Source organism: Fonsecaea monophora (genome assembly GCF_001642475.1).
Source record: "Fonsecaea monophora strain CBS 269.37 chromosome Unknown Scaff34, whole genome shotgun sequence".
NCBI lineage: Eukaryota > Fungi > Ascomycota > Eurotiomycetes > Chaetothyriales > Herpotrichiellaceae > Fonsecaea > Fonsecaea monophora.
In genome coordinates this window covers 16,588-40,245 of record NW_019173965.1, presented here as the reverse complement: position 1 = coordinate 40,245, position 23,658 = coordinate 16,588, and the positions used below count along the sequence as shown (strand labels likewise).

The 23,658-nt window shown below is 53.4% G+C and overlaps 10 protein-coding genes across 10 annotated transcripts; 5 read left to right on the top strand and 5 right to left on the bottom strand.

The window, feature by feature from the left end:
• Positions 1-813: 813 nt before the first annotated feature.
• Positions 814-2,643, top strand: AYO21_05396 (hypothetical protein; the record flags this gene model as incomplete). The annotated part of the gene is made up of 6 exons (XM_022655365.1): positions 814-879; positions 945-1,007; positions 1,100-1,334; positions 1,390-1,673; positions 1,723-1,844; positions 1,893-2,643. The coding sequence occupies 6 exons, from the start codon at positions 814-816 to the stop codon at positions 2,641-2,643; spliced, it is 1,521 nt and encodes a 506-aa protein (XP_022512257.1).
• Positions 2,644-3,543: 900 nt separating this feature from the next.
• AYO21_05395 (hypothetical protein) lies at positions 3,544-5,175 on the top strand (the record flags this gene model as incomplete). The annotated part of the gene is made up of 2 exons (XM_022655364.1): positions 3,544-3,872; positions 4,080-5,175. The coding sequence occupies 2 exons, from the start codon at positions 3,544-3,546 to the stop codon at positions 5,173-5,175; spliced, it is 1,425 nt and encodes a 474-aa protein (XP_022512256.1).
• Positions 5,176-5,980: 805 nt separating this feature from the next.
• Positions 5,981-6,374, bottom strand: AYO21_05394 (hypothetical protein; the record flags this gene model as incomplete). Its single annotated transcript, XM_022655363.1, has 2 exons — positions 5,981-6,266; positions 6,349-6,374. The coding sequence occupies 2 exons, from the start codon at positions 6,372-6,374 to the stop codon at positions 5,981-5,983; spliced, it is 312 nt and encodes a 103-aa protein (XP_022512255.1).
• Positions 6,375-7,685: 1,311 nt separating this feature from the next.
• AYO21_05393 (hypothetical protein) lies at positions 7,686-10,614 on the bottom strand (the record flags this gene model as incomplete). The annotated part of the gene is made up of 3 exons (XM_022655362.1): positions 7,686-7,982; positions 8,036-10,513; positions 10,585-10,614. 3 exons carry the CDS (start codon positions 10,612-10,614, stop codon positions 7,686-7,688), a joined length of 2,805 nt encoding a protein of 934 aa, XP_022512254.1.
• A 1,062-nt stretch (positions 10,615-11,676) lies between these two features.
• Positions 11,677-13,461, bottom strand: AYO21_05392 (hypothetical protein; the record flags this gene model as incomplete). Its single annotated transcript, XM_022655361.1, has 1 exon — positions 11,677-13,461. One exon carries the CDS (start codon positions 13,459-13,461, stop codon positions 11,677-11,679), a length of 1,785 nt encoding a protein of 594 aa, XP_022512253.1.
• A 1,187-nt stretch (positions 13,462-14,648) lies between these two features.
• On the bottom strand, positions 14,649-16,194 carry AYO21_05391 (hypothetical protein; the record flags this gene model as incomplete). Its single annotated transcript, XM_022655360.1, has 3 exons — positions 14,649-14,704; positions 14,767-15,465; positions 15,528-16,194. 3 exons carry the CDS (start codon positions 16,192-16,194, stop codon positions 14,649-14,651), a joined length of 1,422 nt encoding a protein of 473 aa, XP_022512252.1.
• A 488-nt stretch (positions 16,195-16,682) lies between these two features.
• On the bottom strand, positions 16,683-18,458 carry AYO21_05390 (hypothetical protein; the record flags this gene model as incomplete). The annotated part of the gene is made up of 2 exons (XM_022655359.1): positions 16,683-18,229; positions 18,290-18,458. The coding sequence occupies 2 exons, from the start codon at positions 18,456-18,458 to the stop codon at positions 16,683-16,685; spliced, it is 1,716 nt and encodes a 571-aa protein (XP_022512251.1).
• Positions 18,459-18,856: 398 nt separating this feature from the next.
• AYO21_05389 (hypothetical protein) lies at positions 18,857-20,043 on the top strand (the record flags this gene model as incomplete). Its single annotated transcript, XM_022655358.1, has 5 exons — positions 18,857-18,902; positions 18,963-19,038; positions 19,084-19,664; positions 19,723-19,746; positions 19,796-20,043. 5 exons carry the CDS (start codon positions 18,857-18,859, stop codon positions 20,041-20,043), a joined length of 975 nt encoding a protein of 324 aa, XP_022512250.1.
• A 253-nt stretch (positions 20,044-20,296) lies between these two features.
• On the top strand, positions 20,297-21,640 carry AYO21_05388 (hypothetical protein; the record flags this gene model as incomplete). The annotated part of the gene is made up of 1 exon (XM_022655357.1): positions 20,297-21,640. One exon carries the CDS (start codon positions 20,297-20,299, stop codon positions 21,638-21,640), a length of 1,344 nt encoding a protein of 447 aa, XP_022512249.1.
• A 690-nt stretch (positions 21,641-22,330) lies between these two features.
• On the top strand, positions 22,331-23,347 carry AYO21_05387 (hypothetical protein; the record flags this gene model as incomplete). Its single annotated transcript, XM_022655356.1, has 1 exon — positions 22,331-23,347. The coding sequence occupies one exon, from the start codon at positions 22,331-22,333 to the stop codon at positions 23,345-23,347; it is 1,017 nt and encodes a 338-aa protein (XP_022512248.1).
• Positions 23,348-23,658: the final 311 nt, after the last annotated feature.

The window sequence follows — 23,658 nt, the reverse complement described above, 5'->3', positions numbered from 1 at the left end:
CATGGAATCCGGTGAAAACTTGAGCAGCTGGGGTTCATAAACGGGGAGTAATCTGAGTTGGTCCTCAGAGGAAGTGAGTGATCGAGAAAGGTGGTGGGAGAAGCACTGGTGAGTGTGTGCGGCGCTCCCCAAACTCACCGCCGTGGCCCTCCGCCGCTACCGCAGTCGCAGCCTGGGTGTTCATTCTCACCTCACATTGTCCCATCTGCACAGTATACAAGCAACGCTCTTGAACATTTCAATCCACGTTCTTCCATCATTTACTGAACCTGGAAAATGACAACAACTGCCTCCAATCAGACTATCACCGACCATTAATCAGCAGTCTCTTCCGCGAGCTCCTCTGTGGCTAGCGCCCCCTGCTCCCCCTCTTGCTGCCCCCAGACAGTTTGCCCCAAGCGGCACACCATTCCAATGAGCACCAGTCAAACTGCGAAGTCTCCCCCCAATAGCCCCTTGGCTAGCCTATATGAAGTCAGCTGGCCCGAAGTGCCCAAATGGCCCGTAAGTTTGGGCCATGCGACAGCAGGTTCACCCCCAAAAAAGACGGGATTGCATTGTGGGCTCTCCAGTTACAACGTGGGATGGGAATAAAAATCCGAGCTTTCGACCTCGCTTCACGCCTAATCTTGCCTTGCGAGTGACCGTCATTTTCAGGCACAAGCTTTTCAGTGGCCCTTAGCATGCAGGACACCGATGAGGAGGTCTGGAGCCTGACAATGCAACTCCATTGCTGTCGTCTTTAGACCCCGCGTCCACGTTGTTTTTTGGCCCGTATTTAACCGCCGGTGTAATATGTGCACACTTTCCACAATGATCGCAGATTCAAAGAAGATTTCCTGGTCGGCCAAAAACGAGAGCTTCAAGGATGGCAGAATGGTATATTATATGGCCCCCCTCCAGCTGGAGCGAGGCATGAGATGATCCAAGCCGTCTTTTTGCAGTACAACAACTTCCAGGGGCAGCGGAAATACCGTTCAAACAATCGAGCGGAGGAGCCTCTCAAGGTCCGCTCAACGCAAAGCGATTACCAAAAGGATCAATCGACCGATATAGGAAGGCGATGAGTCGAGGAGGGCATGTCTCTCCTATTCACCAGTCAACCTCTCAAGAGAATGCACCTCGCGGAGAGTCCGACTACACTCTCAGACCATCGCATATGAATAATCAAGCTAGGGCCAGCCCAGCACTGCGACTCATCGAGTCAGAAATAAATTCAGCTCGGTGGTCCGCCCGCACGCTGCTCAGAGTCAAGCCGGTCAATTTTCATGCCCTGCCGCTGGATGCTACAATGATGGAGGGCGACGCCAACCCCTTGGCAACCATCCAATTCTGTGAGCATCTACGATTCAGGGAGGGAGATTGTTATGCTGAACAGATTCATTCAAGTTGTCGAGCTTTACTGTCCGTCTATGCTGCGTTACCCAACGTTTAGATTGGAGAGCAGAGATTCGAAGTTCATCGGTACCAATCTTTCGGCAATGATGCAAGATCCCTTGATAACGGCAGCCGGCCTTGCATTTGCTTCTCGCATACATGACAAACGACAGAGCCGGAAAGTGGTCGGGTATTACTGGAAGGCTCTTGTCCTCCTTCGAAACAGACTTGAATCCGACCCTCCCGATTCGACCGACGCTATACTGCTTAGTCTTATTTATTTGATGGCTGTTGAGGTTTGTTTCCCGATCGTGGATCACCCGGCGTTGGAGTAACTCTCTACAGGCACTCTCGGAAGACTTGGGGTCACCTCTTCAGCATCTGGGTGTGATGCATCGTATGATACAAATGCGAGGCGAGCTCAGATCTACCGGCTTACAGGGCTACATCAAGGCTCACATCAGATCGTAAGTTATCGCCTTACACGAGTATCACATGCAATCTAACATGGTCAGCTGGGAAACATTCCTGGGAGGGGTGTATGCTGAGCCTGACCGAGATCAGGTGCCAAAGTTTCCTTACGGCCTGCTTGAATATCCTACACATCCTTTCCACCCGGAATTTAGCCTGACGTTGAGTCGCCTGCCTCTAGGCTTTGTTGAATTAGCCATGTCTTGCAGACTGAGCGTTCAAGTGGTTCAAGTTGTGCAGACAAGTGCGCAACTAATGTCTGATCTAATGCACCAGACGCAAGATCTCGAGCAAGATGACAAACTCGCACTTTCGCCATCAACATATCCAGTGTCGCCTCCTCAAGTCATGTTCCTGGCTATTGTAATCCTGCAAAACCCCCACCGGAACATGGTGGAAGAGTTGTTGGCCATTTCATTGCTGGCCCTCACTATCTCAACCGAGACTTTAGGGGAACATATAACGAATGGCTATGGATTTATTCAAACCTTTTGCATGCTGAATTGGGACGTCGATTATGGGAGAGAATGTCGCAGTACAGGGGCCCTGGGACTTGAAGACTTTCTTCTCTGGGTGAAAATGTTACTGTTGGCGACATTCGACCATGACACGCAAACCTGGAAGACTGCCAACAAACTACGTCGGGACGTCCCATTTCTAGAGTTCAACCACCTACATTTTGAGGTCTGTAGGCAATTCTTCTGGACCGAGTTGCTGACTCTTTCGCTGGAGCGGAAGATGGCGCAAGACAGAGCACTATCTAAACCACGCAGCGACGACGATCCAGGCAGCTAGGAAACTCACGAGCAGCAGATCTGGAGGGGCAAGGCTGCACTGCCTCAACTAATGGCATACTTGTTCATTGGATCAAGGATGGTATATCGTTTTTCTATGCTGGCCACCCAAACTTCTAGGCACCCCTGAGGGCTCCTATATCTGCCATTATAGGGAACAATGAACAGCCTCTTGACCTCTGATAGCACGTCGCGCACCTTTGCTGCCAGTAGTATAGAAAACTCTTATTGAAATCATTTCGATCAGATCAATTGATGCGACGTCCTTAGATCAACCCAGAGTGCCTGATCTGGCTGATCTGGCTAATTATGTGGCGCTTTGCAATGAGGCATGAGCTGCGCACATCAGGCAAGGAGAGACCATTAAACGGACAGATAAACTTGATCAGGCCTGAGGATTCCAACGGCACGAATGACTAGCAATGCGTGGTTTTCTCACTGAACTCTTGCATCAAACTTTTTCATGTGTAAAGTTCACGTGCCCCACCGTAAGCACCAGCCTCGTCAGTTCCAGCGGCGGCACAGCGAAGATGGTCCGTGCGGCGCTAGCGGTAGGGTTCGCTTAAGTGGATATTGGCTCAACCGCCCTCAATGAACTCCACCTAGCCATGTGTGGAAGCGGAACATTGCATGTGATGAGTGTACAAGGTAGTGAGGCAGCAATTGTAAAGAGCTTGGGATCGGCGGTCTCCCACTGGATTGACAACACTCTATAGAATTTTGGCAGAGTAGCGGACGCACAAGATCAACCCTCAGGGATTTTGTAGAGTATATGTGAGGCACACGCCCGGCCCAGCGTACTTGGACTTCTCTATACCACATCACTTGAACGCCCGAGACTTTGACACTTTTTTTCCACCTTTTTTTAGCCATTTTAATTTTCAAGAGACCGCCGGAGAAAATGGGCTGCATGTTCTCCAAGAAACTCCGAAAGGAGATTGAGGAGGAGGACAACCTCCCACCGCTCGTTTTCGAGCCGGTGTCCTTCCGCCCTCCCGCCTGTCCTCTCCCTGACTGCAAGCCAGTCACCAAGGAGGCGAGTGAACCTGAAAAGGTCACTGCGTCCCTCGTCCTTCGCTGGCTCAAAGCGTTGGACGAGAGGGACCCAAGTCCCTCCTTGGTGCTGGAGAGGAAGGCAAGGGAGAGGCCACCGCTGCCACAGATGCGGTGTGAAAATTGGAAGAAGCTCGAGCTTGAGTCGAGCGACTCCCTCGTCTGCGAGTGCTGCGCGTAAGTGAATTTTCGTTTGGCGTCTTCTGCTCCGCCCAACTCAAAAGAGTGCTGACCAAATGGCTTGGCAGAGACAAGCGTGTTGCGCCTCCGCGCAACCCAAGATACGCTTGACGGAGCTCCTCTCCCAAGACTCGCTGGCTGCACGTCTCTTCTTCTCGGTCCTCTCTCCTCGGTTCTCTCAACCCCTGGTCACAACATTCACAGTCCCACTCAAAATCACACCCTTACCATCATCATCATGGACGAAGCAAAGACTCTCATCCGGACGGCAGTGCGCACTTTCTTCCCTCACCCTAAACAGATCATCATTGTCGACGCCATCCTCATGCACTCAGTTCTACAAATGGACGACCTGAACATTCTCCTGAACTCTCAGCCCAAAGACATCCGCAGCCTACTCAACCCTCTGCGCACTGCCCGGCTTGTCCAGACACAGTCCCGCAATGAAGCCAAGATCGGCTCTACAAGACCCTCGTCCAGAGAATACTACTACTGTCCCTTCCACCCCGCAATCGACGCAATCAAATACAAGATCGCAAAACTCCGCAAGAAAGTGGAGGCGATGTATCAACAAGATGAGACCAAACGCAAAGACTGGCGCTGTCCCCGCTGCAAGGCAGAATATGAAGAACTTGACATACTTGACAAAGTCGGAGACGAAGGCTTCTACTGCGACAGATGCCATGCGACCCTGGTCCAGAACGAACAAGTCGCACTGAAAGACCGCGGCAACCACGAAAAGATCAGAAAGCTGAATGATCAGCTCAAAAAGTTTGACGACATGATCCTCAAGATCGATCGGACAGACATCCCCGAAAACGACTTCACCTCAGCATGGGACCGAAAGAAAGACGTCCCCCGACCGCAGGGAAGTGGGAAAACAGACACATCAGAACAGTACGTTCCTCTACAGAGAGGCAACAGGTACTACGACTACAAGAGAAGCGGCCCAGACATGGTCGACGTTAAAAATCTCACCGTCAACCTGACTAGTGGTGAGGAACAAGAACGTGAAGAAGCAGAAAGGAAAGAAGAGCGCAGGAAATTCCTCGCCAAACAGAATCAACTGCCAGTGTGGTATACAAGCAGTGCAATCGGGGCTACCACCAATGGAACCGCCACGGCTGCTACCACTCCAGATGACGATGAGGCAGGAGGAGAAGAAGATGCGGAGGAGGAGGAAGAAGACTTTGAAGATGTGGATGTCAAACCAGAACCAGTCAATGGCATCAAGAGAGAGTATGAAGTCGCCTTTGAAGGAGACTCTGAAGAAGATGAAGAGTTTGAAGATGCAGTCTGAGGACAACATGGATCGCATCAAACCAACCAAATCAGCCCAACAGAACTGCAGGTGTGACTGGAACCTGAGCTGGGTTTTTCCTTTGTCAGCAGCATGGCAAAAGCATCAACGACAAGCATTATTACACGTATTGTTATGGCGTGTGGAAAAGACCAATGTTATTGGCACAGCATTCTTGCAATATTGTTACTGGAGGAAAGCATTCTTACAACATCGTTACCGAAGGAGAGGCATCGTTACTGAAGAGCAAAAGCCATTCTTGCAGCAGTGTTACCCAAAAGGCAACAAAGGACATTATTACCAGCATTCCTCACTTACCGACACGCAAACACCACCACCACCAATCACAACATCATTATCACGGCATGGGCATTTTTATTGAGCAGGCAACCAGGAAAAGGAAAAAAGAAACACGCATATTATTATCATTGGCATTGGCATTGGGTATCATTACGGATCATGATCATGAATATGAACATGACACAAAAGCTATTATCACGAATCAATGAATGAATGAAATGGAACAGAGCACTGGGTATCGTTATAACGAAACAGAGGTAGACGGACAGACAGTGTATCAGTATCAGTATCAATAATACAACAAAGTATGATCAAAACCATTTCGCTGTCGCTGCTCCAATACCTACCTCTCTAGGTATTTGGTTCTCGAACCCCCATTTCCCATTCACGATTGCTTTATGTTTTCTTCCCTTTCATGCTCTACCTACTCGGATCGACACCTAGGTGCTTAGCTTGTTCAGGCAAGTCACCTACACCCGTACCCAGCGAGACAGGACTGGATGCATCACCTGCCCAAGAACAAGCCCAGGATCCACCCGCCGATCCACCAGACCAACAAGCCGGCGACGACGACGACGCCCGCGACCTTGAGCACGGCGACCTTGTCGCCCTGGCGCGCCATGCGGGTCAGCCGGCCCGCGCTGCCGCGGATGTTTGTGCTCATACTGCTAAACACCTCGTTGGTGTTGTCGAGTGTGCCCTGGCTGCGCGCATTGTCGTAGATGTCGAGTGTGATGTGTTTGAGCGCCGAGGTCTTTTGGGAGAGGGACGAGAGGAGGGCGTTGTTTTGTCTGTGTTTTTTTGTCGCCGCAATCAGTGTGTTGACCTTGGTCAAGGGTCTGGTGTATCGTGGGTGAGGGAGAATAGACTTACTCTTCGCGCCCGTAGGCGTCGGCCATTGCGGCGGTGGCGGACTTGGTGACTTTTCCGGGGTCTTATGTTCTTGGACTTCTGAGTCGGCGACAGAGGCAGCCCTCGCGAGGCCGATTCCCCCTTGCTTAGGACTAGGACCTTGAAGCCGTATCGAAGGCCTAGATATGATACCGCTCGCCCTCGACCCTGCGCGGTTTCGCAGACACACAGGCGGGGGGATGGATCCTCTAGTGTCGGTTCCCCGTTTGTTCTCGCCCTTCTTCCCCTTCTCTTTTCTCCCAATACTTTGTCCTCTTCTTCACTTTCGCGCCGTCGGTTCCGTTGTCTTTCCAAGGTCTCGGTGACTGTGGCTGTGTCTGTGATTACGGCGACTGGAAGACGGGGGGGGCGGGAAAGGAGCGCAGCGGATGCCCTTGGGAAACCGCAGTTCAACTCCGTCGAGTCAAGTGCGCGCGTGAGTCTCTGCTGCGGAGGCTAGGAGGGGGAGAGAGATAGGAGTTGTGATGTCAGCGAGTAGTGTATCAAGATTAAGAGTTCCTTTGCGAATAATAATGGAAAGGTGTCAGAGGCACTTTTGGTTACGGAAACGTGCCGCCTCGCCTCGCCTCGCATGGCCTTGCCTCTGGCGCAGGAACGGCGGTAACGGGGGTCAGGGCGTGACTGGCAATGAATGGTTAGGGTAAACCTTACACAAATGTAGGGTACAAATCAATACCTAGGTAATTCTCGGTGTCTTGCAGCATGGCTCAGCCTCGCATCTACATACAACCCTTTGTAACGAGAACTGAAATCATGATGCACCATACAAACCATCAGGCCTTGGCCATCTTGCTCGGGACAGAGTCTCAGACACTCGGTATTCGCGCCATCTCAACGACCCTCTCTCTATATCACTCATCTCTCGTTAAAATGCAGCTCACACGACACTGTGTGGTATTTATCCGGATCTGAGCAAAGTTTGTGCATTCCTCCATCTATGTACAATTTTCTAAGTGGAGGGACCATTCCTATCCTTCCCTCCCCTTCCTAATCCCATCTGATAAGTCAGGACCTGGTCCTAGCAAATGTCATGTCGAGTTTGATGTGTCAAAATATTGTAATGTCATTTCGAGATATGTGATCATACCGCTCCTCAAGTTGAAAATATTCCTTCACAAATACGCATCCTTCCTGCCATCCGCTATGCTAGAAATCGACGAGAGAAAACCCTCCAAAGACATTGGGAGAGCAACGGGCCAAAGTGTTCAGCAGTATATCTTGTCCAATATCAAAGCGGCGATACTGCCAGTTGGCTTGAAGAACAAGTCGGGACGCCTTTTCTTCGACCTCGCCGAATATTACCACATATCATCGTCATCATCGTCCAGCTGGGACCCGCCGTGGCGTGAGCCGCCCTGTTGTACGTGCTCTTGAAGTTGATTGTTGTTATGGTACTGATTATATGCACCGGCACCACCGCCATATGCCGAACCATTACCCTCGACCGTGTGCTTGCTTCCCCTCGAACTTGGCCTCGAGCTGCCAGCGTCGTAATCATAGCCAGACGAATCACCCGCAAAATCTTGTTGAGAACCATATGACTGCTCTCCTTGGTACGATTGAGGTTGTTGCGGCTGCTGTTGCTGAGCTTGTTGCTGCAAAGAAATTAGCACGAGAACCTCCATACTGCCTAACCTGAAGTACTCACTTGTTGATATCGCTGGTATTGGACATATTCGTCCGGCTGCTGCTGTTGGTCTTTCTGCTGCTGTTTCCGTTGCTGTTTGGCACTCGTGGGTAGATTCATTTGTGGGTGCATCTGCTGGACCTTGGCCAAATAACTGTACATGAAATTACTGAGGAGCACCTGCGAGTACAGGGCTCGACGAGGATTGGCCAATTTAATATGTGCCATGCGATAGATGGCCCTTTCTTCCAAAATCGAGAACCTGGTCCAATTATAGTCGATGTCGGGTTTCAATTCTCGGTACGGCGGCTCAGGCGACAGACCTCGGTCGCGGTGTTTCTTTGAGCTGCTTTCCTTGTCTCCCTTGCTCCTCTTGCCGCCAAATATCGAGGAGAAAAGGCCTTCTTTTTCCTTCTTGTCACTCCCTGACGCTTTCCGTTGGCTTTCTTTTCGGCGTTCTTCATCAAGCTTGAGGTGTTCCCGATCTAGCACCAGACTTTCACGCCCTCGAACACCCCCATCAATGGATGTTTGGAGCAGATCAAGTCGTGTATTGTCGTGTTGTTGTGGAGGTTTGGAAATTTTGGCCTTTGGTTTCTCGGATTTGTCTTTGTCTCCGTCTTCTTTCCCCAGCAACCAGCTCCAACTTGACTTCTTGGTCTCTTCCTTCTTCTTGGAGTCGGCTCTCTTATCCACACTGAGGGTCGGGATAAACGAGAGATTGCTAGTATTTGTGTCATTTCCAGGCAGAGGTGATGGCTGTTCGAGACTTTGGGAGGGTTTTGTTTGTGGTAATATCTGATTTGCTGGGGACGGTGTTCGGGGTGTAATGGTTGGTAAAGACCCCCTGGACGGCATCGACGGTCTTTGCGGGGAAATGGCTCTTGTTCGGCTATCGTCCCGAGAAGAAACCCTCTCGGGATGTCGCACTGGCTGTTGCACGGGTGGGGGTGTCATCGAAGAGGACCGCGGAGGCTGGACAGACACCTGTGGCGCTTCAAGGGGAGGCGGAGTCTCAACAATTTGTGGCACGGGCTTTCGCTCGAAAGAAACGCCTGTTGAAGGAGGTGATTTTGGAGGGGGTGGTGATTTTCGCGACTCAGGTATGCCTGCTGCTGTCGGTCTTTTCGTTTCGTCGTCATTGCCGAACCTATGATCAAACGTTGTTGGTCCAGAAGACCCGCCGCTAGAGGACGAGGTTGCTGGCCGAGAGAAGTTTGTAGGAGCAGTCCTTCCGGAATTTGCTGTGCTAGATACATCCTTCAAGGTCTGCGCAAGGCTGGGACCCTCGATGGATATATTTGGCAATGGAGGAACCGCAGGGATGCTGGATTCGGGCGACTCAGGTCTGCTGCTCGAAGGGCTCCCAGCCACTGCCCTTTTCGCGGCTCGTTGAGCGTATGTGCCTCGATCTCCCCTCCCTTTGACACTTCCACCTCGTCGGTAGGTTGTTCTTGTCGACCTTTTGAGACTATTGCCCGGGACTGATGGTAGTATTATGTCCGGGGTGTCGTCTTCTGATGAAGGATCCAGACTTGGCCTCGACAAGCCCGGGGTATTCGCAACCAAAGTTTCCAACTCTTGCAGGTTTGGGTCTAGAGGCGCCGCCCGGCGTGACTGTGATTTTTTCCTCTCTAATCGTTCCGCACCATCTTGGTACCCCACAGAACTATCGATCTGGCGTGATAGCATCGATTTCTTTCTGCGCAAGCCAGAATTACCTCCTTCGGCACTTAACGAGGAAGATCGAGACGAGGTTGGTGTAGTAAAAGCCGACAGTTCACCCGATCTCCTTCTGATTTGCTCTGCTTTGCTTTCCAGAAACGTCTTGAATTCCTTCGGCGCAAGTTCTGGGTGCAATCGAGCCGGAACCCAGAATAATCGAGAGGAGTCGTCTTCACTCGAGGTGGGTGACGGAGCACTCGGCATGCCGGCCGCGTTCAGTTGGGGCAGGTCTGGGTCGTCCGTTGCTCCCACATGCATTGACATACGTCTCAGGGCTTGCAAATTGCTCAGCTCTTGCGCCAGACCTGCCGGGCTAGACTCGTAGTCAATATCATTTAGTGGGAATGGAGAGGTGGCGGTATCCGAGGACGAGCGCTCTCTTGAGCCGGAGGCCGACGATGATGTGCGACTATGGTGTTCCCAGGAATGAACTTGACCAGGGGATCCTCGGGAAACACCATTCGATTGTGCGACGGCATGGTCGTCTGACATATCTCGGTAGGGCAACTGTTTTCTGGGTATAGACGGAGTCCTCCTCGGGGTCACCACACCCTCCACGTGGTGGCCATTGATTTTAACTTCTGATTGTGAATCCGCATTCTGATATGGATTCGAATAGGAAGGGTGCTGCTGCTCTTGCTCAGAATCGTCATCGTAGAGATATCCGATGGTTTCGGTAACGTGGTGGTTCTCATCGCTTATCGACAATCGGGGCAGGTGCCCCCTTTGGCGGGCGGCGAAGCTCGCGCCTGTGTCTCGACTGCGGGTTGAGGTCTGTAAGATTCAAGCATGTCAGTTGGTTCTGCTATAGGACCAGAAAATGTATCGGATCCTCCTCGCTGGACCCTGGGCCCCAAGATCTTGCAGTTGCCCATCTTTGATACAAAGGAAGCAATTCAACGAACCTGCATGGAGCGGACCGGCTGCGGCTATAGATATCCAGGACTGAAGTTATCCTGTATCAGGAGCGCGTGCAAGCACAGGCTACAGCCTTCCCTCCTAACCGGCCTCCTGCGCACAGTGGCCGACAGGTTGGTGCTGCGGAGGAGACTCCTTTAATCATCGGAGTGAAGCAGGCAGGGTTCGGAGCGAATAGAACGGCCGAAGAGAATGGTTCACCGTTGGGCAAAAGTTGGAGGTAACTGGGCGTTATCGAAAAGCGATTTTGGTAGTGGTGGACCAAGTTGCAACAATTGAGATCATGGGGGATGATCAACGCGGGAAGGAGAGGTGCTCGGTGCGTTTGCGGCGGCTTGTACCCAGGCACCCAGGCACGTAGCCCTCTGTCGGGGGTCCAAAGACAAGGCTCAGAAGATCCGGATGTGCAGGCGGGCGCTGACAGGACGAGACAAGTGTGTGGTGGTCTGGTTACTCAAAAGGAACTGTCAGTTGGGCTGCTAAAGGCTGCTAAATGTAGAGTCGTGGGTTGGTGATGTGCAGGCAAGGCAGGGCAAGGCAGGACAAGACACAGGGAGGATGGGGGGATCATCGTAGGCAAGTAGCCGCGCTCTTGTCAGCCAATGGTGGAATTGCTACCCCGTATCCCTGTCAAATCGCCAGGGATCGCCCAGACGTAGCAGGACGTGCTTGGACGTGCCCATATTATTTTGTGCTGTGCCCTGATCAGTGGCGCAGGTGGGCCTCGACTACTCCTTTATCATTCGTCTGCTCTCTATCCCTCCCCTTCCGCCAATCCACCCATCGGACAAATGTCACACTTGTCGTTGCTCCTGATCTGGCGGAAGGTTTATCTACGTTCCGTCATAGGGAGGTCCAGGTCCTGACAATCTGTATAGTGCCTAGATAACATGGGAATTTGTTTTTCGGGTCCTTTGCCAGCCCTATATTCGTCGAGGGCATTCCTCTAGTCGTCCCCATATCTCATAACTATTCGTCTCGTACCTCAGCAGAGGCCGACAGTCCTCATGGAATCCTGATCAACCCCATGGATTGTCAAAAGGATCCGATGCGCCTCCAAATCCCCCATTCCCTTTAGCTTGCGGAGCTACTGGTGTCTGCGTCGTAGAAGCTGAGGTCCATCCCCCAAAGTCCTCGTCGGCTGTGACAGAAGCCTGTCGCACTGGTTTGTTGCTCGACGATATCGGCTCTCCCCACCCACCATGGATATCATTGGGCGTAATGTGTGCAGGTGGCTTCCCCAACTCAACCTTGGGCTGTGCTGGCTTCGCAGGTGTTGGTTCGGGCGCCGCCCAAGGACTGCTATCATTGCCTGAAGCCCACGGGTCAAACAAGGACGAACTGGTTTGAGCTACGGCTGGTGCTTTGAACGGTTGAGGAGCCGGCTTTGGCGTTGGATCAGGCTGTGAAGATAGATTGAAAGGAGAACTGAACGTCGAGCTCGGATTGATAGGTGACGACACTTGCGGGGCGGGAGCGGGAGCGGGAGCAGGTTTGGGTGGTGAGACAGGTGTCGAGCTGGCAAAGCCTCCAAAATCATCAGCCGCAAACAAATCAACAGGAATAGACGTAGCTGATGGTTTGGGTGCAGCGGCGGCCATAGGCTGTGGAGGCGGGGATCTTTGGGTAAAGGAGAAATCCAGTCCATTCGAGGCCGATGGCGAGGTGACAGTGGCTTTGGCAGCGGGTGCTTTGGAGGGAAGCGCATCGAAGAAACTGCCACCACTCAAAGGAGGAGGCGATGTCACCTGGGGGGCGGATGGCGTGGCTTTCGGCGCTGCAGCAGGGCTGGTCAGACTTCCAAACGCCGAAAATGCAGAGGCTGGCTGCGGCGCGGGAGGTTTTGTGGCGGTAGGATTAGGGAAGCTCAATCCGCTAAAGGCATCGGCAAGACCTCCGAACGCATCTTGCTTCGCTGGTGCGGGTGATGTGGCCAGTCCACCAAATGACGGCTGACGGTCATGCTGGGGTTGAGGTGCTGGTTGAGGTTTAGGTGCAGCAGAATATAACGAAAGGATTGAGCTCTTCAGGTCTCCTCTACTGTTTGTAGAAGCCGAAGGATTGGATGCTGCACTCGAAGGTCGACCAATGCCGCTGGAGGATGAGCCTCCAAAGAAATCTAGTCCAAGCAAAGAGTCTTGTGGCTTCGCAGCGGGCTTTGGAGCCGGAGCAGGCGCTGCTGGGCCAGTTCGCGTGGGTTTCGAGTCAGGAATGTCCGCTGTATTGGGTCTGACGGGGGGAGCCGGAGCGAAGTCGTCAAACAGATTCACATTTGCAGTCGGCCGAGGCTGCGGAGGCGGAGGTGGTTGAGTGGACGCTTGACGCTGCGAAGCCGACCTCTCAATTTTGGCCTTCTCTTGCACGATATTCAATGGCATATTATCGTCACCTTCGGCGTCTAGCGTTGAGGGATCAGGCATGGGCCCGTCCATGACCCATCTCTTGGATTCGTACTTTGTACGTATGAAGTTCTCAATCTTCGCCTCGGACGGCACGTGCCCTGGTGCCAACTTGGCCTCCCAGTATTTGTTGGCTCTTGAGTTGCCCCATTTCAAGACACTTTGCAGTTGTTCGTCTGTCCAGGCATCCAGATCAACCGACTTGACTCGGCTGATGTGAGTGCCCATGCCTCGATGAATGCCCGAGCATCGAATGCAAATGAACACCCCAAGATTCCAGCTCGCCCATCGTGGATGCTTGTTTCTTTTGCAGTCAGCGCAGACTTTGTTTCCTTCCAGTTTGACTAGAGCTTTGAGGGTCTGGGCATTTTGGGCCGCTCTGTCATTGCCGGGCCGTCGAGACATCGAGGTTCAAATGGTCGTGAGGACGTGTTTGAGGGGGCGAAACTGGAGTGCACAGTTATTGAGGTGCACGAGGGCGATGTCTGATGGTATGAGGGCTCCCCGATGGTGTGAGTGCAGTGTCAAGACACCTGCTGGTTCACGTCAGAGGATGGGATCTTCGGCCAGGGTGTTCCGCAACGACGGATAAGATCCCAAGTGGTTGTTTGGCCGCCGAGTTGGAATGACAGAATTGCAGTGTCAGCGCCCCGGTTTCCCAGACTAGTGGGATACGCCGCTTTATTTGGAGATGCCGAGTCTGCACGTGAACACGCGTCAACATCGAACGACCTGTCCTGCCGCTTTTCCTTTCAATTCTCTGCTTCTATCATATCCCTCTCACCTGTGGTACGGTCTTCTCTTGTCTCAAGCCGACTCGATCTGACCGAAGCTATGGGCTAAGCCACTCCTCTCACGCCAGACGACTCTGCAAAAACCCTCTCTCTCATGGTCAGGCCTCTCCAACCAACTCCAACTTGAACACCAGGAGGTGTCATGCTTCAGACGCTCCCATTGACACGGTGGAATCTCTGTTGCTTCGTCCACCTTTGCTCAGAGATATCCGAAAGACATAGTGTGTACTCGATATACCTAGTTTGTCAGTCTGACAGGTTCCCCCCCCCCCCCCCCCCCCTTTTCCCTTACCCAGGTATATGGCCCCCCTCTGAAAATGCCACCATTCTCGAGAATCGAGTTCGCCAGGCGTTACGCAAAAACCAATAGCCTTTTTTCCGCGACAGCTCTCTCATGCGAGAAAAGAAATGGAGCAGGCATCTATGCATTTCGTAGGTAGCGGCACCTGGATGCTCGCTCTGCCAGTATATGAATTTGTTACGCAGTGGGAGATGGAATCCCCGATGCTTATGCTTATGCTTCTTGAGTAACGGATGCGTGCGTGGTCAAATACATCATGTATCGAATAAGGGGTCACCATGGCATGGCATGGCGTAACCCGAGACATGGTAGCTACTCGTATTTCTGCTTCGCTCTATCGTTCTCAAAGAAAAACCTGTGTCCAAATGACAAAGAGGGGTGTTCTTTGAGACGGATACTTATACTACACACAGTATACGTGACCATCAAAGCCCCAGCCTGGCGTCCTTCCTTAGTTGGATCAACTATTCGAACACAGCATATAGCATACAGCATACTTAATGCCCACCGCCCAGCACAGTCCCCGAATTATCCCGGCACGAGAATGCACCACCTATCATGCAATGTTAGCACAAGTATAGACCACTGAGTAAGAAACGAAGGGGGCCAACTCACCAACAGTACCGTTCCTATACGCGTCGAGGATACTCTGTATGCTGCCGTAGGTGCCGCCGACGCAGAGGAAGGCGCCCAGCAGCATCAGCAGGATGTGGGCGGCGTAGATGGCCTTTTGCACGATAGTGCCGCTGCGGTAGTGCGGGTGGTCGTACATCCAGATCCAGGCGGGGACCATGAGCGCGAGAGGCGCGAAGCAGAAGCTCCCCGTGATGGCGACGAGGTAGTTGAACACAGGGATGGCTTGGGCCAGGATGAAGGCGATGGCCGCAAGCCCGAACGTGCACCCCAGCCAGGTGCCCCAGTGCACGAGCGAGTTGGACTGCAGATGCTTGGAGCGGCGCAGGAGACGCACAAACAGGTATTTCGCCGCCACGTGGTTGTAGAAGGCGCCCGACACGATCAGCCCGATGAGGCCGATGCCGTAGCACACCTTCTTGATCGTCGGGCCCGCGGAGCCCAGCGCCGGTGCCGTGATCCAGTGGCCGCACCAGGCATAGATGACCGAAGCGAACGTGATGTAAGACGCAGTCACGAAGGACATGCACACGTAGAGGGCCTTGTTGAAGTCTTGCGGGCGGCGCATCTCCGCGATGACGGGGATGAAGGCTGACGTGCCGGCCGAGGAGACGAAGATGGTGGTCGTGGCGACCATGCCGCCGTGGAACGAAGTGGAGCTGATCGCGTGGTATCCGAGGTCTGTATTGAGGAGATGTTAGCATTCTTCAATCAACAGGCACAGAGACTGTGACGAAACTCACCGTACACCCCAGTTTTGGGGGCTGCAGCTGGACGGTCGACCTGGGTGACGGCAACGACCAGGATAAAGACGGCTACATAGATGGAAATGAAGCCCGCCCAGCCAACCCAGCCGAGATTTTGAAAGGTGCGGATCGAGGCCGACATGGCGACGATGATCATGGAAACGAAGGAGAACCAGACGGTGCACGCGCCGTGGTCGGAGAGGGCGTTGAACGCGACGCTCGTGCCGTTGATGCCAGCGCCGGCACACAGGACCCATGCGATGATGTAGAGCCCGCCGATGAGCTCCTTCACAATGGGGCCGGCCATGACTCCCACCATGTCGGCGACGGAGTGGCAACTGGGGTGCTTGTTTCTGAAATCGCCCTGGATCTTGCCGACGTAGCAGTTCAGCATGCCGAAACCGAGCAGAACCAGAGCACCGCCGACGGCACCGATCTCGTACATGGCTGCCGGGATGCTCAGGACCCCGGTGGCGAAGAGGATCTTCAGGAAGAGAATGGCGGCGCGTGGCCAGGTGACGGTCCGAAAGTCGACGCCATCCTCGGTGATCTTGAAGACTTCTTGCTGCTCCGCGGGCTCCTTGACGATTTCCTCGCTGTCACGGCTAGGAATGGTATGGATCTTTTCCGGGTCCTGTTTGGTGTCCTGCTGTGTGGTGTCCATGATTGCACTGGGGGGAGTATTTTTTTTGGCAAGGACGTCAAGATGGATGGGGTGTAAGAACGACAAACCGGGACCCCAGTGATATGGTTCCTAGACGCTGTATTTATACAGGTAGGCAGAAAGGAGGTATGATAAGACCCATGAGTTCTAGATATGCGCGGCGCAACGGTCGAGGCATGGAGAGAACGCTTTGACCAACACCCCCGCCAAAACTGGTTGATAATGCACGGAGAGTCGCCTGTGTCGAAGTGGAAACAAAATGGATCTTTCCGAATGTGGGAATTTCCTAATGAGGTAATATCCGAGACGCTTGGCTGATACGGTCGCTGTTTAGCGCCAGGTCTATCTATGTACATCGTCAAAGACTCGTGCGGCCCGGCTGACTGGCAAAAAAAGGGGGCCTTCGTGCTGATCCGATGGGTTATGCACTTCATCTGCCGGAGATACTCGAGCGCGTGCACGCGACGTTGAAAGCAGGGGGAAGTGGTCTAGAACTCTTTCCAGGCGTTTGGACCCCCCGCCGCCGTCTCCCACGCGTATGCTACTCGGAGCACGGTCAACTCGTCCCACCATTTGCCAACAATCTGCATGCTAACGGGCAGTTTGGTTGGAGTCCCCGCAAGGGGTCCCTCGGTAGGCTCGAGCATCCCCACAGGCATGGCCAGTGCAGGGTGGCCGGTCTGGTTAAACGGAGCTGTATTTCCGGTCAGACCGACTTGTTTCTGTAGCTGCAACAGTGGGTTGCCTGTTGCACCTGATTTGCCCAGCTCAGGGTGTGATTTGGCCACGAATGGCAATGTCGGTGAGATCAAGACGTCGTATGTCTTCTGCTGCTTCATCTCTTCGAGTTGGGAGTCAGTGACAAATGTCGATATTGCCGACCAGTCCCCGAGCGCTGCATCATAGCCATGACGCGCCTTGAGTGAGAGATTTGTTGCTTTCCCAAACAAGCCCGGGAATTTCTGCATGTCCTGAGCGTAGACGCCGTTCAGGTAAATATTTTTGGTCGACGGGATGGCGTTGTCCCACTTGTCCTGAGTCATCGGCCAGAGCTTCTGATTGAGATCATTGAGTTGATAGCCTCTGCGGCCTCCCAGCGCGAGTGTCTTGTTCACATAGCCTCCCAGCTTCGAGATGCCAGTCCAAACCGCACTGGCCGTCGCGTGTGCAGGGACGGACACTTCTTCCACTTCTGCACCGAGGCTTCGAAACTTGTCGGCAGCAGCGAGGAACAACTCCTTAACCCTAGGATCGAGCATAGGGGTGCGGAGACCCTCTGCCAAAATACCGATCTTCATACCTGTTAGGTCTTGAGGGTTTTTCTGTCCGAGTAGAAGTTCATGATAGGCTGGAATCTTGTCCGGTGCAGGGGCACCGTATGACCGATCATCCACAAAGTCTGTACCTGCTATCGCCTTGAGCAGTCGGGCATTGCTGAGGACGTCGCGTGTCATCGGTCCCATGTGGTCATTCGTAGGCTCGTTACTGCCAGCGCCAGTCCAGGGGATGAGACCAAAGGTTGGCTTGAACCCAACGATGCCGCACCACGCCGCAGGGACTCTAATGCTCCCGCCTTGATCTGCCCCTATTGCGTAGTCCACGCCTCCATTCTCTGGGCCAAGAGAGACCAAGACTGCCGAGCCGGACGAGGAACCTCCAGAAGCATATCCCTTTGCGTAGGGATTATGCACGAGTCCCGTCGATGCAGTATGCGATGTCGCCGAATGACACAAATTTTCACAAACTGACTTGCCCAAGATGGTCGCGCCCTGTTTCAACATACGAGTGACAATAGCGGCATCAGTGCCCGGGGTATAGCCTGAAAAGAAGTTGGTGCCAAGCAGCATTGGAACGCCCTCGACCGCAATGCAGTCCTTCAGGGCCACCGTCTTGCCATAAAGGAGTGCCTTTGGATTGGGATTTTTGTCGGAGATCTCACACCTCCAAGCCCACGCTCCATAGGGGTTGTCCGCGGGCTCAGGAAAATGGACATTTCTCCTTTCAAACCTCTCATGATCAACTTGTGGGACGTAGTCTAGAATGATTGTCAAGTCAGCTAGCTGCAGTGATTTTCGTGGACATGGTATGAATGTACCTTCGAGTGCCATCAATTTGGCCATAGAATCATGGTATACGGCCAAGAGATTGACATACTCTGCCTTTTCCTCATTTTTGATGGAGACTCCGAGGATTTCGCATGCCCGGTCAAGGTCGTCCGTAGTCACCGGATTATCCTTGGACACATCGAGTGAAAAAACCGACATTGTAGTGGCTCACAAGTTGTGTGTCGTGGTTTTGAAACCACTATGATAGCCACGATACTGGTGCCGGTTGTGGCTGTATCTTACAGATAAAGGCCCTGCCAGGATCATGAACCTTCTTATTGTGAGGCGATGATAAGACGGATTTGGAGATGCATGCTGCAAGGGCAAAAGAGCCAGCATTGAGATGGATGTGTGGGGGGCTTCAACGGAGATTGCCTTGTATGGTTTCGCCGCCATACCGAACCCGATACTTCATTACGGTGGCAACGCATGGAACCGTTTTGATCCCGTGCGCTTTTTAAGAATCTCACCCTTGGGAGATAAGGCGGCTGAATTGGCATATCGAGTTCAGGATCACAGGCGAGCAATTATATCGAAATCTTCAAGCCACCAGCATCATGGTCAACCTCGATCCCAAATACGACATACCAAGAGACTTGGAGGGTAAGTCGCGCAGCCAAGGTTGATGAGATATAACATGAGTCTCTGATTTCTGTGGTTCAGGCTATGGCGAGGAATCATTCGATCCTCAGTGGCCAAATGGAGCCCGCATCGCCGTGTCATTTGTCCTGAATTATGAGTAGGTGGGAAATCTGTTGCACGGGACTCATGCTCAGAGCTGCAGAGAGGGAGCGGAGCGCACCTATCATAACGGCGACGGGCATTCCGAGCCATATCTATGGGAGAAAGGAGCATCAGGGGGCTTCAAGGAAGGCGCCCCCTACGTCAACGCGGAATCCGAGTATGAGTACGGGAGTCGTGTTGGCGCCTGGCGGCTTTTGCGTCTTTTCAAGGAGTTTGGCTACCAGTGGACGACATACGCGGTTGCTCAGGCGATGCAGCTCAACCCGACCTTTGCAAAGGCTTGTGTGAGGGATGGCCACGAGATTGCAACGCACGGCCTGCGTTGGCTCGATATATGGGACTACGATCTCCAGAAGGAGAAGGACTACATCGTTCAGAGCTTGAAGGTTCTCAAGGATGTGTCTGGGGAGATGCCCGTCGGTGCCTATTACGGACGGGGAACCCCCAATACTAAAGCACTCTTCCCAGAGGTATTCAAGGAGGCTGGCAGCGAGATGCTCTGGAACTCGGAGGCATACAATGATGACGTTCCCTATTGGGTCGATCTACCCGCAGAGAAAGATCTCCCGGACGAGCAGAAGAAGGGTATGCTCATTCTCCCCTACAATTATGATTGCAATGGTAAGTCCCCTTCAATATAACAGTGAACGAGCAGAAGACAGTGCTGACGGTGAGGCAGATGGAAAGTTTCACATGAGTCCAGGTAAGATTTTCTCAGGACATTGGACCAGCACAGCTGACCTTCCCAACAGGCTTCGTGGGGAGCGACATGTATGAGAAGTATTTGAAGGCCACATTCGACATGCTATATCGCGAAGGGGGTAAGATGATGAACATACCGATGCACAGCCGCATAGTTGGCAAGCCGGGCCGTTCGGAGGCTTTGCGGAACTTTATGAAATACGTCCAGGAGCACGAAGGCGTCTGGGTAGCGACAAGACGCGACATTGCGAAGCATTTTAGGGCAAAGTTTCCCTACAGGCCAGGACATCGAGCATGACCATACGCGATAGGGAACGAGAGGCAGACAGTGGGGCAGTGGAGGTTTTGTAATGACCCGGCCAGGTCTAGGCACGTATATTACCGTATTAGGTAATATCTAGGTAGGAACATACTAGGTAGCTAGAAGCAGCCGCCAAGTTTTGAGAAAGGAAACGAGGCTCGTCAAACGTCTGTCATCTTACAAGGAATATATCAACCAAGTTGAGTCCCTACAAGGTCACTTTGGTCTCGTTGTGCTAGTCTGTCGAATCATGGCCGCCGCCGCTCCTGCTCCTCCGGTTCCCCCAGTTGCGGCGACAGCCCCTGCAGACGCCGTTGTGAGCCCCGAAAATACAGCAGTTTGGACCGACACCAGAGAGCCACCGAGTGTCGACTCGCAGGACCGTGCCAACTCGGCCCTTTTCACGCCGCTTGCCATTGCCAATGGCCGGATCCAACTCTCCCATCGAGTTGTCATGGCGCCCATGACGCGCAATCGGGGGGTTCCTTTATACGTCGGCAAACCCAACCGTGCCTGGGGTCACGATGAACTTGGTGCTACCTACTACGCCCAACGAACGACCCCCGGAGGCCTCATCATTTCAGAAGGCATCTATCCTACGGTTGAAGCGTCAGCGTCACCCTGTGCGCCGGGATTGTTTCTCCCCGAACAGGTCGCCGGCTGGAAAGCGGTCGTCGACGCCGTGCATGAAAAGGGTGGCTACATCTACGCCCAACTCTGGCACGCAGGAAGATCGTGCTTGCCTCATTTCACCGGCGTGCCCGCAGTGTGCCCCAGTGCTACGCCGTTCGAGGGGAATCACAAGTCGCGCTACGCTCCTCCTGACGATGACAGCGGCGCACCAGGTCGCGGAGAAGGCATCACAATGAGCGATCATCCGCCAAAGGAGATGACCCACGACGACATCAAGCGAACTATAGGAGCTTACGTGGACACAGCCAAACGTGCCGTGTTTGAATGTGGATTTGACGGCATCGAGGTCCATGGTGGCAATGGATATCTGGTCGAGCAGTTCCTCAGCACGAACATCAACAAGCGGACAGATGAATACGGCGGCACCGTTGCTGGGTATTGCCGATTTCCCCTGGAGCTTATGGAGGCTTTGGCGGAAGCCGTTGGAGGAGACAACGTTGCTCTCCGTTTGTCCCCCTTTGGTCTCTTCCTGCAGTCATATGGCGAGCAGAGAATGGAAATCTGGTCTCATCTATGCCAACAGCTCAAGCAGAGGATACCGACCATGTCGTACATCCACTTCATCGAGCCACGATTTGAGCAGATCATCGACCCTGCCACCAAAGACACATATCTGAAATCCCTCGGAGACAATATCAGCCTCGAGCCCTTCCGCAAAATCATGGGATCGACCCCATTCTTCGTCTCGGGCGGTTACAACGACACGAATGTCTGGGGAGTGATCGAGTCTGGCTCAGCCGATGCGATCAGTATCGGCCGCTACTTTACGTCGAATCCCGATCTCGTGTCTCGCCTGAGACGCGGCAAGGCGCTTACAAAGTACGAACGCGACCGATTCTATTGGGTGCCTTTTGACGAACGAGCTCGTGGATATACAGACTATTCACCTTGCGAGGAATGATGGTCCGTCATTACAAAAACTTCGTACTTGGGGCGAACTGCCGTGCCCAACGTATTAGTGCAGCCTCCAACGGGGAACTCCAACTGGAGCGCCCACGAGAAACGTGGTCCGTGCCGTAACAGGAAATCACCGAGCTTCTCTCCGGTTATCTAGAACCATGTGGAGGGCGGAGAAGTCCAGCCATGCTTGTTACCAGTATTGGGGATGTCAGATTGACAAATGCCCACGAATCCGCGAATCCACGAATGTTTATCGTGGTGAGCCACCTCGGGGAAGCAATAGTTTCCTACGAGGACACTATCAGGTAGCCAGGTAGCCGGGTATCCGAGGTCGTCCACCGCGGGGCTTGATAATCAGAACAAGTGACAAACAATGATATGAAATCGGGGCCGCCGCCGCTTGAAGCATTTCAGATTAAAAAAAAGGGAAATACCACGAAGGGGAAATACCGCAAGTACGACGTCCAGGCCAAGACCAAGACCACACCCAGCCGGTGTGTAAGTGTTGAGGAGTTTCCTAGACCAGTTCCAAGAAACATACAGTACCCTATCTACTCCGTCCTCTATCTCTATCTCTATCTCCCTCTCACCCCTCATCTTAACCACTCGATACAGTCATCGTCTCCCACCACCAACAAAAAGAAACAACAAAGAATAATAATAACAACCATAATAATACCGCCGCGCCACAATGCCCGACGTAGCACCCTACACATGGGACGCCCACCACGACTTCCCGCGCGACCTGGTGGGCTACGGGCCCGACCCCCCGGCGGCGCCGTGGCCCAACAAGGCCAAATTGGCTCTGTCGTTCGTCATCAACTACGAGGAAGGCGGCGAGAACTGCGTGCTCAACGGCGACCCGACGTCCGAGGCCTCGCTGTGGGAGTCGGCGGGCCGGTACGCGCCGCGGCAGCAGCAGCGCGCGGTCAACGTCGAGAGCGACTACGAGTACGGGTCGCGCGTGGGCGTGTGGCGTATCATGTCGCTGTTTGAGCGCCTCCGGTTCAAGTGGACGCTGTACGCGGTGGGCAAGGCCGTCGAGGCCAACCCGGAGGTCGCGAGGCGGACGGTGCGGGGCGGCTCAGAGGTCGCCAGCCACTGTTACCGTTGGATCAATTACGAGGATATGCCCGCCGAGCAGGAAAAGGACATGATCCGCAAGGGCCTCGAGAGCCTCAAGGCCGTTACGGGTGAGTATCCCGTCGGCTGGTACTACGGGCGGCTGTCGAGTCGAAGCCGTGCGCTGGTCTGGGACGTCTACGACGAGATGAAACTGCCGCTGCTGTGGCAGAGTGACAGCTACGGTGACGACATCCCCTACTGGGTCGACGTGCCCGCGGAGCAGGCCATGGTGGCCGAGGGCAAGCGCACCAAAAAAGACTGTGTCGGCATGCTGATGGTGCCGTACTCGTACGACGTCAACGACTTCAAGTTCCACACGCCGACGGGCTTCGGCGGGCCGGGAGATTTCTTCACCTACTTGAAAAACGCCTTTGACGTGCTGTACGAGGAGGGCGAGCAGGGGAAGCCCAAGATGATGACCGTCGGCCTGCACTGCAGAATTGTCGGTAAGCCCGGCCGGTTTGCCGAGTTGAAGCGGTTTTGTGAGTATGTCGCCTCGAAACAGGACGTGTGGGTGTGTACCCGAGGGGAGATTGCACAGTGTTGGCGGGAAAACAGGCCATACGAGGTCGGAAAGCTGTAGAAATGGGAAAGATTTGGCCATGTAACGAAGAAAATAAAATATGGCTCGGATACGCCTTTTGCTTGCCCTCCAAGTCCAGTCCAATGTTTTGCAATGTCGTAGGCCATACGAGGGGCCAGAAGGGGAGAGAGGAAGGAGGCAGGAGGGTACAGTAGGGTTCAAAAAGTCACCGACCACCTTAGCTTCTTGGCACCCACCACGAATAGGTCTACCACCACTTCGTCAATTAATTACTCGCCCAATTACTATCTGTTTGAGTTCTAGTTTGTTTGTCATTATGCCTAAGCGTCGAGAGTATACAGATTTCGAGA